At 56.4% G+C, this 16,633-nt stretch overlaps 3 protein-coding genes across 3 annotated transcripts; 1 reads left to right on the forward strand and 2 right to left on the reverse strand.

The window, feature by feature from the left end:
* Positions 1-767: 767 nt before the first annotated feature.
* Positions 768-1,775, reverse strand: azoB (NAD(P)H azoreductase; the record flags this gene model as incomplete). Its single annotated transcript, XM_037327329.1, has 1 exon — positions 768-1,775. One exon carries the CDS (start codon positions 1,773-1,775, stop codon positions 768-770), a length of 1,008 nt encoding a protein of 335 aa, XP_037174511.1.
* A 1,132-nt stretch (positions 1,776-2,907) lies between these two features.
* CGCA056_v012086 (Trichothecene efflux pump TRI12) lies at positions 2,908-4,947 on the forward strand (the record flags this gene model as incomplete). Its single annotated transcript, XM_037327330.1, has 5 exons — positions 2,908-3,081; positions 3,142-3,935; positions 3,993-4,147; positions 4,205-4,433; positions 4,506-4,947. The coding sequence occupies 5 exons, from the start codon at positions 2,908-2,910 to the stop codon at positions 4,945-4,947; spliced, it is 1,794 nt and encodes a 597-aa protein (XP_037173720.1).
* Positions 4,948-5,645: 698 nt separating this feature from the next.
* On the reverse strand, positions 5,646-9,254 carry CGCA056_v012087 (uncharacterized protein; the record flags this gene model as incomplete). The annotated part of the gene is made up of 3 exons (XM_037327331.1): positions 5,646-7,782; positions 7,868-8,689; positions 8,746-9,254. 3 exons carry the CDS (start codon positions 9,252-9,254, stop codon positions 5,646-5,648), a joined length of 3,468 nt encoding a protein of 1,155 aa, XP_037173721.1.
* Positions 9,255-16,633: the final 7,379 nt, after the last annotated feature.

The raw sequence follows: 16,633 nt of genomic DNA on the forward strand, positions 1-16,633 counted from the left end.
ACTGAGTGATATCGGTATGGGGGGAGACTGAGATATGGAAGAACACGGAACACGTCTGACAAGCGTCCATGATGTACAAGACATTGGCGAGGTAGTCCGGCAGTGGCACTGGGAACTGTAGAGACGAATCAGACATTCTCGGAACTTTACAAAAGTCTTAAGAAGCAGAAGTTCGAATGAAGGGGCTCACGTTGGAAAGAGAGTGTCAGACATAAGACATGAGCAAGTGATTGACAACACATCACACATGACATGAGCTCACTGATTGGCCTCATATCACAGCCTGATTTTCAGTGAGAAGCACCATGCCTCCTACCCCGCTCCGAGAACTTCCAATGATAAGCCCGTATTCTGCAGAAGTGGAACGCAGGCTTTCACCAACGGATAGATAAGTACAGGTAGGTATGCATGATTAGTTCCTTGACTGTCAGCTTCGCCATGGTCGTGCCAAACCTCACGCGTGGCTGTGGATGGGCGAAAATCATATTTGATGCACTGGTAAAATTTGGTAGACTGATGTCAGTTCAGCGCATGAGCTCCGGGAAGAGTGAGATCCAGTTGTTTCGGAGTTAAAGTCCGTCACCGGCCCCACTTCTCCGCACACCGGTCCCGGCTTGTTTTATGATTTATGAGTGAACTCGTATTCTTTCACTGCCTTTAAAATTCCTTTCTCTCGCGAACGAAAAACCCCGAAAGAATCATCAGCCACCTCAAGCAACAGAAACACCGCCGCCATGTGACCCAACTAATACCGCCATGCCCTCCACTCACAATCCTCCCTTCGTCTTGATCGGACACCCCTTGCGCTTCCCCCACTCCTCAATCGGCGTCAGCTTGGCCGGAAACTCCTTCAAGACCGGCCCCATATCGACCTTGAAAGGCTTCTCCTCGGCCTCGTTGTACCAAGTGTAAGCCTTCCTCGTCTCCTCAACCACAGTCTCCACCTCCTTGCCGGACTGCGACTCCAGCGCGCCCTTCAACGCCGCCGCCATCTCCCCCGCGAAGTCGTCCACGCTCTGATTCTCGTGCCCGACCTCCCGGCCCCACGCGCGGCCGAGCTTCGCCGCAAGCTGCGACAACCGCACCGTCTCCGGCCCGCCCACCGGTATGTCCCGCCCGTCAAGCTCCTTCGGATCCCGCTCCAGCGCGGCAACCATCAGCGCGGCCAAGTCATCGTGACAGATCCAGGAGACCTCGAGGTCAGGCTTGTGGCAGTACACAATGCGCCCCTCATCCCTGAGACGCGGCAGCGCCCAGCCCTCGAGCAGGTTATCCAAGTACACCACCGGCTGGAGCGAGAGCACCGCAACGCCACTCCCCTTAGTCGCCTCCCTAAGCACGCGCCGCATCTCCCGGCGGGTCTCCTGCGCCTCGATGCCGGCATCCTTCTCCGGAACAGGGAAGCTCGTGTTGAAGACGACGAGCTTCACCGTCGCGGCCTGCGCAGCGGCCTCCTCCCCGATGGCCTTGGCGGCAGCGACCAGGGGCTCGCGGGGCTGGAAGGACGGCAGGTTGAGAAAAACGGCGTCCGCGCCCGCAAGCGCGGCCGGGAGCGTCTCGACGGAGGTGAAGTCCGCGGTGCGGGTCTCCGCTGCAGCTGCAAGTGCAGCGCGGGCGGCGGCGTCAGCAGCATCACCGTCTGCATCGGAGGATTTGAGGGTGGTGGGGTCCACGGATCGCCGCGTCACGGCGATGGCGTGGTGAGATGCGGAGGCGAGGGCGGAGATCTGGGCGGCGCCCTGGACACCGGTCGCGCCGAATACTGCGACGCGCATTGTGAGTCAGATATCCTCTCTTTCTGAGTCAGATTTCCGCGGGTTTTTGGCGATGACTTGGGAAGTGAGGGGTTTGCGTATGTGTGTCTCGGGTGAGGTCGTATGCCGAGTGGACGACTGGTCGACTAGTTCGACAGTAGTGTGGAAGGGGGAAAACAGGAGACGGCGGTGTCTGTCTGTTGGCTCGGGTCAACTTTTCCGTTGCACCGGCTGCTCAACACCGTGTGTGTTGGTTCCCAGAAGACTCTGGAATCCACCAATGGCTTGCTTTTGTTCGTTCAATCAGGGGCACGGTTCGAGATGTTTGCTGTTTGCTTAAGTGGCAGGTTGCGCAATTCACACTGGCTTCATAAGTGGATTTCGAATCTAGCGAAATTGCACGACATCGAGAGACTACACGAGGGTCCAAGTAGAACGCGACTTCTACCATCTTGGAAGCCCACTAACTGGTTATACGCAAACTGTTTCCCCCCCCCCCCCGGAGGCTGAAAGAGTTGTGATTGTCAAGCTCAGAAAGAGCTCTGGCAATGATTCACGCGGCGTTGATCCTGAAGTCCAGGAAAAGCTTTCGCGAGCATTCCCCCTGCATCCAACTTGATCCGAGCCACCATTTCTTCAGTGGCGGCGTTCTAATCTGCTAAGACTATGGTAATTCTTCTGCTGCAAGCCTTACTGGCTCTGTCGGGGTCTGCAAGCTGGGCTCTTGCAGACTAAGAAGACAGCAGCCTGAGACATGGCTTGAGGTGCCAATGCTGGAGAACTGAGACTCTCGACTCACCCTGTATTGAAACATTGCGGGGGCGGGGCTTCGGGCGGATCTTGTCCCCAGAACCCCGAGATCTAAGGACCCAATGTGTTGGCCAGTCAGGTATTACATATTCACAACCGGGTCTTCGCTACCGACGTACAACGTTGTGCTCCGGCATGACGATGTTGTCTGTCAAAACAGCTTCTAACCAATGAGAAAGATGGGAGGGATATCTGCACCCGAGCCCAGGGAGTTGGGAGCGTTTCGTGGAGTTAGCATAGTCACTTATAGCTAGCGGCCTTTACTCTGAACTCGTCTCTTGCGTGTTGTTCTTGAGGCTCAGTACTCATGGTGACACCTAGTCTGTTCAAATAGATCGCCAACATGGCCATCTCAACAGCACCTCCAGCTTCGACGTCAACCTCAGACATATCCAACGAAAAGATAGACCACCAAACCCACCAACATGTTGAAACCACAACGCCAACTACCCCCCCCTCCGAAGTCGACCTTCAAACCGACGGGAAACTCAGCAAAGAAACCATTCTCGCCATCATTGTATGCCATCCCTCATCCCAAACTGCCGCCCATCAAAATCTAACACTGCTCATCCCACAGGCACTATGCGGCCAGATCAACGCCTACGTAATGACAATGCTCATCCCCTCCACAACCCTCCCCTACATCAACGCCGACCTCGGGCCCTCCCCGAACTCGACCTGGATCACCGTCACCTGGACCCTCGGCGCCTCCATCCTCGTCTCCGTCGGCGGCCGCCTCTCCGACATCTTCGGCCGGCGCTACTTCATGATGACCGGCGCCGCCGTCTCCATCGTCGGCACCCTCGTCGGTGCCACCGCCCGCTCCATCAACCAGATGATTGTCTCCGGCGCCCTCTTCGGCATCGGCTCCGGCTTCCAGGAGCTCTGCTACGCCTGCGTCCAGGAGTGCGTGCCCAACCGCCACCGCGTCAAGGCCGTCGGCGGCCTCGACGTCTCCCTCGCCCTCGCCTTCACCTCCCCGCTCGTCAGCTACGCCTTCATCGCCCACCAGGACATCGGCTGGCGCGGCGCGTATTGGTACCTCTTCGCCTTCCACTGCGCCGCCTTCGTGCTGCTGTTCCTCTTCTACCGCCCGCCCGACTTTGAGATGAAGCACCGCAGGGACGGCAAGACGCGGCTGCAGCTTCTGGCGCAGCTCGACTACGTCGGCGTGTTCCTCTTCATGGCCGGCGGCGTGCTGTTCCTGTTGGGCATCAACTTTGGCGGGCGGACGTATCCGTGGACGCACCCGGGCACGATTGCTCCGATAGTGCTGGGGGTTTGCTGTTTTGTTGGTGTTGGCGTCTGGGATGCGTTTGCTGAGCTGGAGTACCCGCTGTTCCCGCCCAAGCTGTTCAGGCGTGTGAGAGAGTAAGTTAACGTGTGAAAAGTCTACGCCGTCCATACATGCTGACTGGCTTATCGCAGATTCGACATGGTCATGGTGGTGTGTTTCGTCGGGGGCATGCTGTACTACAGCATGAACGTCCTCTGGCCCAGACAATCGCAAGCCTTCTTCGTCGGGCCGGAGGAGACCATCCTGAGAGGAGTCTACGCGACTGTGTTCTCCTGCGGCACCTGGAGTAAAGCCCATCCTGAACCTGCCATGTCTGATACCTAGTGAACTAACTGAGAACCAGCCGCCGGCTTGATCACCGTATTCATCTGCTCGCGCCTGCACCACGAAAAGTGGCAGCTGGTCGGATTCACCGTCGTACAGACAGCTCTCATCGGCTCAATGGCATCAGTCGGATCCAACGACCGCGCCCAAGCCATCGTCACGGTCGTGATCACAGCCATCACCATAACACCGCCCCAGCTGCTCTCCTTTACGATGCTATCCTTTGGATTGGAAGATCAAAACGATTTGTGAGTTTCCTGCCCATGACACACCAAGCCCAAGCCCATCATCGACTTTGGCTGACATGAGCACCAACCCAGGGGCGTAGCAGTCGGTCTGGCAGGCACATTCCGCCTCTTCGGCGGCGCAGTAGCAACGGCAATCTACACAGCAATCTACTCCTCCCGCCTCGCCGAAGTGCTGCCCGGCGAGATGAAGTCGGCAATCGACGCCTCGGGGGTTGACTTCTCCGAGTCGCTGCTGGCCGGCCTGGTCAAGGCGGCGGGGACGAATACGGCGGCAGCGTACGGCGCCGTCGCCGGGGCCACACCGCGGCTGACGACGTTGGCGATCGAGGCGACCAAGCAGTCATACGTTGCCGGCTTCCGGCTCGTGTATCTTGTGGCGATTGGGTTCGGCGTTGCGGCGACGGTGGCGTCGATGTGCACCGTCAGTACGGACAGGGCGAAGAAGAACAATGAGCGGGCAATCGTGTTGAAGAATGAGGTCGGGAAGGATGAGAACATGTCAAAGGTTGTATGAGAATTATGCCGAGTAATTTGCAGTTTCAGACGGACCACCTTGATTCAGCGAAGTCACATATCACGAAGAATAAACCATGCACTGTCAACATCTTGTATTCGTGGCGGGGAACGGCTGATACCTAAACCCCGCCAACGTGTTTGTCCTACATCACCGTATCTGCTCACGATGCATTTCTCTTGCCCAGATCAGCCTTGCAAAGCATATTGTGCCCTGCTGACCTCCTCCTCATAGCAATTTCATGGGTATTCCATAACGCCGATTGACCACCAAGAGCCAAATCCATAGAGACGAGAAAGAGTCGTGTACTGTTGTGCCGCCCTCTCAACGGAGGGGAAAACCTCGTTGTTGTTTTTGTGGTATAATTCTCATGTGTTGGCCGTGTTTATCCGTGTTCATCAGGCCCCGTGGGTATCCAACAGTGTATGTGTATGTTCAAAGAAAGGCGAGAAGAAGAACAAGGACATCCGAAAATTCTTGGGCGCTCGTGAGAGGAGTCACCATTTCATGCAGACGTCGGTGTTTTGTCGTACGTCAAGTGTGTGCGCAATAGTTGTACATAGGGAAATGCGAACAGAAGAGGCGCTTGGTCGCGCGAACTGGAGGGTCGTTTCAAACGCTTGCAATGTTTTTTTGGTTGAAATCATTGGTGGTGCTCGCCATCTTGCAAGAAAGTGAGGGCGGGAAGAGAATGAGTCTCAGCCCCAGATGGGTACGTTGCGGTAGGCTGGAGAGTTGTAGCTGTGCAGGACTCTATAGGGCGGGTTGCCGCTTGCATGCACACTGCGACTGCGGCTGCGGGTTCTGTGTAGACCAGGCTGCACATTGTCAGGAGAAACGTCTTCTTCCTGCTCCCAGTGTTGCTGTTCAATTTTCAGAAGCTGCTGCTGGTAGTAGGCGCCACTTTGGCTGGCGGATTGGCCCATTTGGGGAGGCCCCCGCGCCACTGGTCCTCGATACTGCTGAGAGTAACCGTCGTAACTTGCCCGATGGCGGAGTTGACGCGCGGGAGGTGCCGGGGACATGGTAGACATGCTCCGCATGGCGGGACGGGGAGGAGCCAAACCAGCTTGATTACTGGGGCGCCACTTATCATCAGAAGCCTGACGGCGCATCGCGTACTGCTGCTCAAGCATTGTGTACCTGCGAGGGCTCATTGGCGGAACAGGAGGGACGTCCAGTGTCTCGTCAATTCCTCCGGGAGATGCTGCTGGGTAACTGTAGATCGTCTCGCGGCTGGTTTGCCTGGACAAACTCTGCCGTCTCTGTTGCCCCTCGCTGGATGATGATGATTTCGGGCGCAGTGGCGCAGGCTTTCGAAGGCTCTTGCCGCTTCGGGTGTGCAAGCTGACAGGGGGCGACGTCTTTCTTCTGAGATCGGCCTCAGAGAAGGTTTGGCTGCGTGGCGAAGGAGCAAGCCCGCCACCACCGTTCATCGAGGGCATCTGACCTTGTGCGCGAAGATGCGTTCCCATACTGCGCTCCATCTGCGCTGTCATCGTGAAGGTGCGACTAGCTGAGCGGGGTCTTTCGGCCTCTCTCGATTGAGGCAGAGCCATGAAGGCTTGGTCAAAAGAACTCTTACCAACACTGTCGCTCACACTGCCAATGGCAGTGATCCTGGATTCGAATCCGCTGTAAATCTCGTCGGCCTTGGTTTCTTCCTCTTTCGCCTTCTCAGCACTGGCGGATGGAACAGGCTTCCGATGAATGGAGCGCCGCGGCATCACCGAGGCAGCAGCCTGTCCGATCGTAGAGCCAACATTCTGAAACGACAGACGACGGGGAGTCTTGGGAGTCTTAGGTGTCTTCGGCATCTCAGATGCCTCGCTCGCCTGGGGAACTGGCTTCCTAACAACAATCTTTCTGTCAATAGGCGCCAGGTCTGGTGCATCGGATTGCCCAATTTCGACACTGCCGACACTGAAGATCGTCTTCAAGGTGTCCTTGCTTTCCCGGGTCCGAAGAGTCAGCCTCCTGGCGGACAACGGGAACCGCCCAGAGTGCTCCTCAAGCTTGGTCTGGACATCCTGAGGTACAGTAGGAACGGCATCGTTGGCGGCGTGGGTGTCATGAACAGCCGGAGGTCCTCGCATACCCGAGCCGGTGAGGAATCGCTGGAACTTGCTTGCGCGTTGAGAGCCACTGCCAATTGTCATAGTTGGAGGCTTATCGGAGTCGGCGGCGCTGGATTCAGCGGGCTGCGGCGATGTGGAGCCGGTTTCCGCGGCCTTGGCCATATCGAAAGTCGTTTTCCGGTCCCGACGAGCCAGGTTGAAGAATTGCAAGTGTCTCGGAGAGGTGATCGTCATCGTGTTAGTGTTTGGCAAAGTCACGGACTCGTTCTTGGGTGGCACAGGCGGAGGAGTGGAAGAGGCAGAGTCTGAGCCAGCTGCATCAATCGCAACCTGATCGATATTAATGGTGCTGATTGCTGGAACAGCAACCAAGGGCGATGAATTGGAGACAGATTTCTCGTCGCCCAATTGCTCCGTGGTTACGCGTGCCGGTCGATCTTTTCCGGTCGCATTTGGCTTGGCATGGAACGACCTCAGTGAGACATTCGAACTGTAGCCGGAATCAGCCTTGGACAGCGGCTTGTCAGGCTGGTATTCCGTCGTTGGGCTGGTGACGACTCCGCTGTCAGCGCGGACGACACCCTGGTATTGCTTCTGAGACTGGTCTGCTTGCAGTTGCTCAAGAGACGGTTTCGCGTTCGGGTCATTTCTGACGGTTAGAATCTCGGCCGAATATTCAACCTGCACGTCGTCCTCGAACAGCTGGTCTTCCATCGCTGTGTGCTTGGATGCAACCTTTAGCTCGGGGCTGAGCGGCCTAATGTGGAGTCAGCGTGAGTCTTCTCACGATTTATTACAATAAATGACGTCTTCTGCAAGAATTGGCAAGGGAGGCCACTAACGAGTCTGTTCGTAACCTGGGTGATTCTACCCCCAGCAAAGTCGTCTCAATCGGACCGAGTCCCTTAGGCGTAGCACCACGCTGTACCGGCGACACAGTAATCTCAACCTCGTAGTTACCATACTCCAACTCGCCCTTCAGATCGTCGTTCGCAAGCTGTTCCGCCATCGCCTGGTGTTCGATTGACGGCTCGAGGTCCGGGCTGGGAAGAGGGCTAGCCTCGCCGTTCGTGATTCGCAATGATCCAAATTTCATCGTGCCTAGTGGTCGATAGTCCATGTCTGAAGGTGTGAGGGCACGTTCAACGGGCTCTTGGACGGGCGGCGGCAGAAGCTCCGGCATGGGCTCTGCTTCTATAAGCTCATTCAGGGCCATGAAGCCTCCCTCAATAGAGTTCAATCTCGATCGCCCGCCGGCTGGGGTCGACGGCATGCTGTGCCGAAAGCTTGATCTCCTCGATGCGGAGTAGTAGTAGTCAGTTGCCGAAGGAATGCGAGTCGCGACTCCTGGTGTCTGCACCATGGATCGTCGCCGGACTGGGGCGTAGAGAGAAACGTCAGAATTGGCCCTGGGAAGTGGCAGTGGCAGTGGTGTTGCCGGTGCTGCTACCGGTGTTGCTGGTGTTGTCGCCGGTGGCTGGTGCGGATGCGAACTCTTCCACGTATTGGCCGTCACCTGGAAAGGCGAAGCCTCGAATTTGCTGTCGGACATGATGGAATTCTCCTCGCAAGCGGCGAGATCTTCACTCAGATTTAGCAATCGCCTGGATTCGTAGGACATCAAGTTGTAGTTTATGGATTGTCGGTTTCCAGGAACGAGCCAGCTGTTTCAGGAGGTTAGTTAGAGTGCACCGACATGCGGCCAGCCGGTGTCACGTACCTGTCCACTTGGAGCTGCCTGGCTTGGTCCATGTCCTTCTGAGACTCCCAGGTCATAGAGTTTGCCCTCGACATCCTATCTTCAGCTTCCGGGCTCACTAATATTGTCTGCCTCCTCTTATCCTTGCGACGCGCCTCTTGGGAGCTCTTGGAGCGGAATAAGCTTGCTCTCCGCTTCCAGTCTCCGGCCGGCGTTTCTGGCTTAGACTCGGGTTCTGGTGGTACTGGAGGAAAAGCTTCGGCTGGCGAAGATGTGTCGGTCTGCAATTCATTGGTGGTCGGAGGCTCGGGTGAAAAAGCTTCAGACATGACGCGGGAATTTGATCGAGAAGGCGGGAGACTGACGGAGCCGGTGCGGCTGTGGCTGCCTAGTAGGCCAGCTGCCTGTGCCGAAGATATCGAGCCATGGTTTCCGACTCTCGGTTTGGAGAGTTTTTGAGGTGCTCTCCTGCTGGGGCTGCTGTGAAGGTCGGATTGCTGAATCGACTCGATCGAGTGTGTGTTGCCCATTTTGGCACTTTGAGTGCGGCCTGGTTTTCGCGCCTGCACCAGATCGCAGTTGCAGCAAACCGGTGAAGACGAGGCGGGTGGGCGAAGAGGAGGGTGAGGTCGGAGGGCAGGCTGAGGAGGTCCAGCCGGCAAGATGATGTTACAACGACCTTGACACTGCCATGCCGCGCAAATATTCCGTAGCCTGCCTTCTTTCTGTTTTTGGAACTCGCGGTTTCGTCTTTTTTTCCCTGGATCCCAAAAGCAAGTGCGCCTGTGCGGGAAGGGTCAGGATAATGACGTGATAAGCTTGGGCCGGTTGATGGAGAGCTCACTGTGAATGAATAAAATAAAAACCAAGCACGGCAGGAGCGAGGTGAGGTCGAGTACCAGCGCGATCAATGAAGCAAAGAGGAAAGGGGTGGGCACTCTTGGGGTCTAATAGATCACCAAAATGGAGACCAGGACGAACAGAGAACTGCGGTGGTTAATGGTGGGATAGGCGCAATTAAAGCAGAGATGGCATGGGTCTGAGGCTTTGCGCACCGGACCAGACCGAGCGAGCGTCTATCGATTAAGCCCGACGGATGCTCCACATCAGAGAGCATGCCTATCTGGCCGTTCTCCAGGTAAGGTCTCCGTACGGATAGAACGTCTTAAGACGTGGGCATGGGCAATAAGAGTCAGTTACCAGGATCAACGGCGAGTTGTGCACGCTTGCTATGCAGCCAACGGAGTTGTGGGAGCGGGAGCAGTACGGGAACTGCAAAGCTGCAGTGGTTGCAAAGCACCAGGGCCAAAAAGCAGGTTTGGACCGGGAGCGATGTCTAGGTCACGGTGTATTATTCCATTGCAGCAGGGCAGGCATTGGATGCCCGTATGTAGGTACTCAGGTACTCCCTAGAAGACTAGTATTGCCCTTGTGCCCGTACTGAGCCCGGTGCGTAAGGTACTGGCTCTAGGCAGTGGCAGCAGCAGCAGCAGCAGCAGCAGCCAGTGTGGTGGCAAGGTGGTGTAGGAATGGGCCTCAGATGGCATCTGCTGCTCGAACAGATGCCATGCACAAGAAACCAGGAGGTGGAACTGACGGTGACGAAGTGCATGGTTTGAGACGCGCAAGGTGGGTTGGACAAGGGCGGAAAGGGACAAAGTACCGCCTGCGGCAGCGAATGGGCAGGGCTCTTCCAGGTTCCAAGGACCATGGCCGCTGGCCGGTTGCTGGTCCATGCAGGGCTGCAGTGGCATGCGTCTTGGCCGAGCGGGACGTCCTTCGCACTTGGTCTGGACATGAAGCGTGGTTGGGGGGGTTCAAGTGCCAAGTCATGCCGGACGGCCATCCGTATGGGTGTAGCGGCATCCAGCGGCATCGAGTACCCAGTAAAGGCGGAGGCGATGCTTCTCTCCTTCGCTCTGGACTCTGCTTTACGAATAGTAGCTACTGTAAGGTGAAGGCAAGGTGAGGTGTCAAAGTACCGTGTACACCCTAGAGCGTGCCGTCCGGGGGACCACCATTGCCAGCCAGCAGCCAGGATGCGGATGAGGCGCGATGGACCTCCAGACGGGATGGTGGTGCAATTCTTTCGTCTGATTGATACCGTCCAGATTTCCTTCCCTCATGTTGCGGTCTGGCCGGGTCTGGCGTTGGTCCTTGGCAGAGAGACAGATGCCCTTGTCCTGTCTCGTTGGCTTACAAAGGGCTTCTCCAGACATGATGGCTAAATTGTGCGACCATGACAGCCACGACGGCGGCACCGCCATGGGGAGGGAATGGATCAGGCTAGGTAGGGAAGCTGCAGGCTGGAGGCGGCTGCGATATCCACCCGAGTGAGTGGATGTATCCGTACCCAGATGGGATTCCTTTGTCTTGTTGCTGCACTCTGCAAGCTACATCGGATCGAGCTGTGCGCATATCCGCCCCTCACTGGCTCCGGACAACGGCTGGAATGATCTGATACGGGCATTCAGGCTGACGGGCGGAGCTGGCGTCTTGACGCCGATGAAGTTGCGCGTAGGTAGCGAGCGGGCTTTGGTTAGGCGTGTCCGAGATGCAGGTGGGCATGGGCAGCTAGACCGTCAGCAAACGCGGTGAGGTGCTCGCCGCACCGAAGGTACAGATACTGGGCGGAAAGCAGAAAACGGCAGCCGGCAATGAAGGTGAGGTAAGCTAAGGCAAGGAGCAAGAGAGAAGACAAGGCGTCATTGCATGTCTCGGAACGCTCAGGCAACTGGGCGGTTAACCCAATTGGATGGACGACGATGGAGGATGCAGCAGCAAGACGCAGAAGCTGAACGATGGGCGATGGAGGACCAAGATCTGTGTGGGAAAAGGTGTTGGTGTGCACCGCAGCAGCAGCAGCGTGGCCGAGAGGCGTGTGGTGTGGGAGAGTGGGTGTGGCTCGGGCATACATTGAGACGATGATTGATGCATCGGAGTCCTTGATTGGATCAGTAGACACGGGACGCATCGAGACCATGACGCGGGCGCCGCACCTGTTACCTCTTTACCTGCGGCGGACGCCCTGATTCATCATCGTCACGAAGGTTCTTTCTGGCTGTGTCCGTACCGCGTAAGTTTGGGTAGTGAAATGAGGTGGACGTCGTAGCTGGAAAATGAGGATTGAATTCGGTAGGGTGGCTTGGTGTTTGGGTGGAAGGCTTTCGCCCAAAGTCGGGATTGCGAGGCCCGGATCGGCCCCGCCAGCGCCATTCGAGCCATTCGAGCTAGGTGTTTCCTTTCTCAGCACTGCGGACTTGTATCCGCTTGGATGGGGAATTTGGGGGCGTCAGACTCTCCTGGCACGGCGATGTTGGCTTGTTTTAGTGCAAGGCAATCGCCAAAGCCAGCCCAGAGTATCGGGATCTTCTTTCGTATCTTCGTTGAGGTGGCGTGGGTAGGTACCTTACTTGCTCACCTTCCTGCCTTAGATGTGGTGTTTGTTTCCTCTCCTTCCTTCCAGGTCCTGCCGGTGCGTTGGGTCCTTCCGTTTGTCCCTCCGTCTACTTACGGCAGGGGCAACCAAAACCAACCTCGCGTGTTTCTTGCCGTTCCTTCCTTACCTCAGCTCGCAAATCAGAAAGAGCAGCCTGCTGCCATGCGCAACGAGACGGAAGGAAGGTCGCAGTGAGGGGAAGCTCAAGGGAAGGAACGACAGAGAACCTGGGAAGGTACGATTAGCCCCCTCGTCCTATCCCAAGTCCGTCAAGCCACCACGTTGCGACCTCACCTTCCTAGGGTTGGAGTTGCCCGCTCCACGTCCTGCCCTTGCCGCCGCCGTGTGTTGTTCACGAGGTGGTTCCTGTTCCGCCACAAAACCCACGTTTCTTGCATGAGGACCACGAAGCTCTGTCTGTGTCTGTGGCTGTCCCGTATCTGCCGTGTGTGTCTTGTCTTTAGCCAGGTGGTGGCCTCGCCCTCCTCCTTCCAGACCCTGGGCGCTTGCTCAACCAACATAGCGCCATCTCCGGTCCGCTCACTTTCCCATGCGCCTTTCGCAAATTCCAGATGCGACCACACGCTTGACCGGACTGACCTGACCTGACCAGACCTGACCTGACCAGTTCTCGATCAAAGCCAGACCTGCATTTTCCCCATGTCACGGCATCCGATCAACCTATTCCTCCGATGCCGACTACCGCTCCGTGGTGCTCCCATCACTTCCAAATTCCCCTCGTCTTATTCTCCTTGACCCTATCGTATATCAGATCCAGATTTCAAGTTAACCTGGTTCGGTCATTATGTGCCCTCTTTCTCCCCGCCTGCGCTCGTTTTCGTACTACGCTGCGACGCCAGCTTCTTACACTGCACAAGTGGTGGCCTGGACACCGACAGGGATAGCTTCCCCTCATCTCGCCATCATTTGGCGTGCTCTGCCTGTCCGTGGTCAACGCAAATCATCAGTTCGTCTCTCATCCACCCTCTCGGCCGCTGGCGGTGCCCGCGACCTCACCTTGCCCGGTGTGGATGCATGCATCTCACTCCCGTCAGTGTATCGGTAGCCCTTCAGATACAAGGTGTCAGGCACGCAGTCGATGGCTGTGCCACTAAAATGTCTGGTCGTCGCCCTTGAGGCTCAGTGAAGGTGCTCGTTTCAGAGTGTGGCACTTGACTTGATGGGGCACTCGGGGGTTGCAAAGACCAGCATATCCTCCTCACACGTCCTGCCCTCCGCTCTCTTTTCAAGCAATATGCTTGGTCGCCTCACCAGCAGACTTCTGGCAACCCGATGCAGTTCGTGCATGCGAAGGGATGCCCGTCGTCGATCTCCAAATCCCATCAGCCACTCTTTCAACGTCGGACAAGACAATCTGAGACTGCCCGCACCCCGATAACAGCCACTCCCTGTCATCAGCCTTCATACTTCTGGAATAAGGTGTCGTCGACCTTCAGACGGCGGCCAAGCACGTATTCGCGTCCTGCATGGAAGCACTCTAATTCCCCGACCCCGTCAAATGAGAGCCGCCGTATTCTGCACGTATTCAGCATCATAATATCCGAGTATTGCGAGCACCAAGACAACACTCCATCGTGGCTCCTCACGATGCCTTGACATGGACCGAGTATGGCTCCCACCCGCCGTGGAATAGCCTCCTCCTGGTGTCACAGCGGCCAATCTCCCCCACCAGACCTGGCTCGGTGCGCCGGCCGAACAAGGTTCAAGGGTTCGTGAAATTGCCCTTTTTAGGGGGAGGGGTCTGCCACTGCGGATACACAGTCACGGGTGCCCAAATGTCGATAACGACAACCTTTCATCATTCAGAGCTCATCGGCCGAGCATGCAATTTACTTTTGCCTGTTTTCAGTGCGACCATCCCCCTCCCCACACATCGAAAGACAGGAGCTTCCAGCCTATTCTGCAAGCCACGTTTGGGGAACGTCATTCAGTACCACAAAAGTCCTGTTTTCAGCGTTGATGGGTAGCGAGACACGCACGCTGGGGAACACGGACAACGGCCGCCATCGAGATCGCATTCTCAATTCTGCACAATTTGCAAGTGGATTATTCTCCGAGTGGGCGGAACGACAGCCAGGGTGATGGGTCAACCGTCGTCTGTGGTGTACGAACACACTAACCACTAACAAGCTGTAAACCGCGGAAAAGCTCCTAGCGACGTTGCACGGTTGCAGTCGCCAAAAGTGCTGGGTGCGCAATTGCCAGGATTTCAGGATCCGACTTTTCTGCCCAGGAGCCCCAGCCAACAACGGTCTCAGACACTCGAGAATGAGACGCTGCGCTGCGCTGCTTGCACTCGCTTGCTAATACAAACTGCTCCCGGCCATCGCCCGTAGCGGCTTATCCAGACCGTTAATTGCACTGCACAACTTGACTCGCGAGGTACGGGCACTTTTTTCCTGTTGATGCCACGAATGACCACGACGCGCCGTGCACTTGGTGCTCGTTCGGCCGAAGATGTAAGTGGATGGTCCGCTGGAGGTCGAAAACTCGTGGCAACTTGCAAGATTGTCCACTTTCAAGGACTCGCGGGGAGCGTGGGAAGTACTGTGTACTTCACCTGTGCTGGCAGGCCGTGTTTCCGCGGTTCAAACTTATCATGTCTGTTATCAGCTCGAACCCCGCCAGCCCGCAGCATCGTTGAGACTTCGACCGCTTTTTCGCCGGCAATGTTTTTATTCCCATCCCTGTCTATCGGGCGGGACAAACTGGCTGGACGATGGTGCTGGACGAAGCAACAAAGTCGGTCTCTAATCCAACCACGACCAAGGCTTTTCCAAACATGCGCCTTACGACGCTGCGACGTCGGATGTGCGCTGTTGACCCATGGCAAGTCGAAACAGCCGCCATATCGAACCGAGCACGCAGACTGCACCGAGAGTACGCCTCCTCGGAGCATCGTCGGAGCACCTCACCGCAAATGGAACGGCACCGCGGCTCCATTTTTTAAGGCCGGATGATCATGCAACATGAAGATGGTTGCGCCTTGAGCCAGATTGATCTGCACTCCATTCATCTCGCCGTTCGTTGTTTTTCGGCCTGTTGCCGCTCGCCGACGCACGACATCCGGCTGCTCGGAAAAAGAAAGCTGGCGGATGTCTCCAAACTCTCAACTTGAAGCAGAACTTGCGCAAGCGCGCTGTCCACGTCAGTCTGCGGTGCGCGACTCGGCGCAAGCACTCGACTCAATTGCTCCAGAACTCGGTGACCGCCCTTTTTTCCGAGCCGTGGACTACTGTCCAACCTGGAGGAAAGCCGGTGAACTCATGTCTCCCGCGTGGCCTTGAGTCAAGGCTGACGGTTGCTTCAAAATGACTCGATGTGGTTGGACGTTATTCGTGGTCATCCAAACGATGCTACAACAAGAAAGTGGGTGTCCCAGATGCTGCTGGCAGCTGCTGGCAAAGCCCATCATGAGACGATGGCAGAGAAACTGAATGACGCCCCAAGCGCCCACGGACGAATAATTTTCGATATCCGCGCGATGTTGCTATGGTCCATGTTAGTGGTAAAATTCAGAGCTCGCTCCGTCTAGGCTTATTGCGCCTAGACTTTCCCAACTGCCATCGGTCAACGTGAAGCGAAGCGGAGCTCATAGCCAGGCAACCCGATCCAGGAGAGCAAGAATGCTGCCGAGGAAATCATTGTTTAGCAACCGGGCACAAGGCGCAGTATCTTATGAACTTGGATATCCTTGGGAAAAATAAAGCACGTCAGTAGGCTGCGCAAGCTTCACCGATCCGCTCTCTACCAAGCTCAATCGCAAGACAGCCCGTCCCAACATTGGCACACATTTCTTCAGATTTGAGTCAGTTCGCCGCATTGAACGGACGAAAGCCACCTCGTCGGCAAGGAGGTTGGGGTTCCATGACCTTCCGGAACGTTTTGATCTCCGGTCCCCTGGATGAGTCGGGAGACCTCCATACTTCATACGTAGCCAACGTGCACGGGCAAAGGACTCCTTCTCGTTTCAAAATCGTTTCTCTCACCACGACAGGGTGAATTCTATTCTGTTGCGACCACTAAGTTTGCTGACACACAATTGTCAGCCAACGCAAGGGACTGTCCATCGTCAAGGACACTCACCTGAAGGGCACATTTTCGACCTTCGTCCCTCCGCCCATGCACTCGCGGACTCGTCGACTGAAGTCGCATCTTGCGTATGCTTGAGCTGATATTTCCAATGACAATGCCGCTTCTTGGCGCTGCGGCTCGATGTTGTTGTGAAACCTCGACAAAAGGCACGCCCGGTCATCAAGGATGCTCGATGCACGACTTTGACCTCCGGCGGGATTGGCAGCTCATCCGGTGCATTTTTCTTCAGATCCAGAAAAGGGGACCAACGCTCTGACCGGGCGTTCGGCCATCGATCACTTGAGCAGTAGTCATGGTGGTCGCATTGAGTAGCAGACAAACTCAAACTTGGTCAAGCCTGCGGTCAAGGCCGTC

Source organism: Colletotrichum aenigma, assembly GCF_013390185.1.
Source record: "Colletotrichum aenigma strain Cg56 chromosome Unknown KSG_Cg56_contig08, whole genome shotgun sequence".
Lineage (NCBI taxonomy): Eukaryota > Fungi > Ascomycota > Sordariomycetes > Glomerellales > Glomerellaceae > Colletotrichum > Colletotrichum aenigma.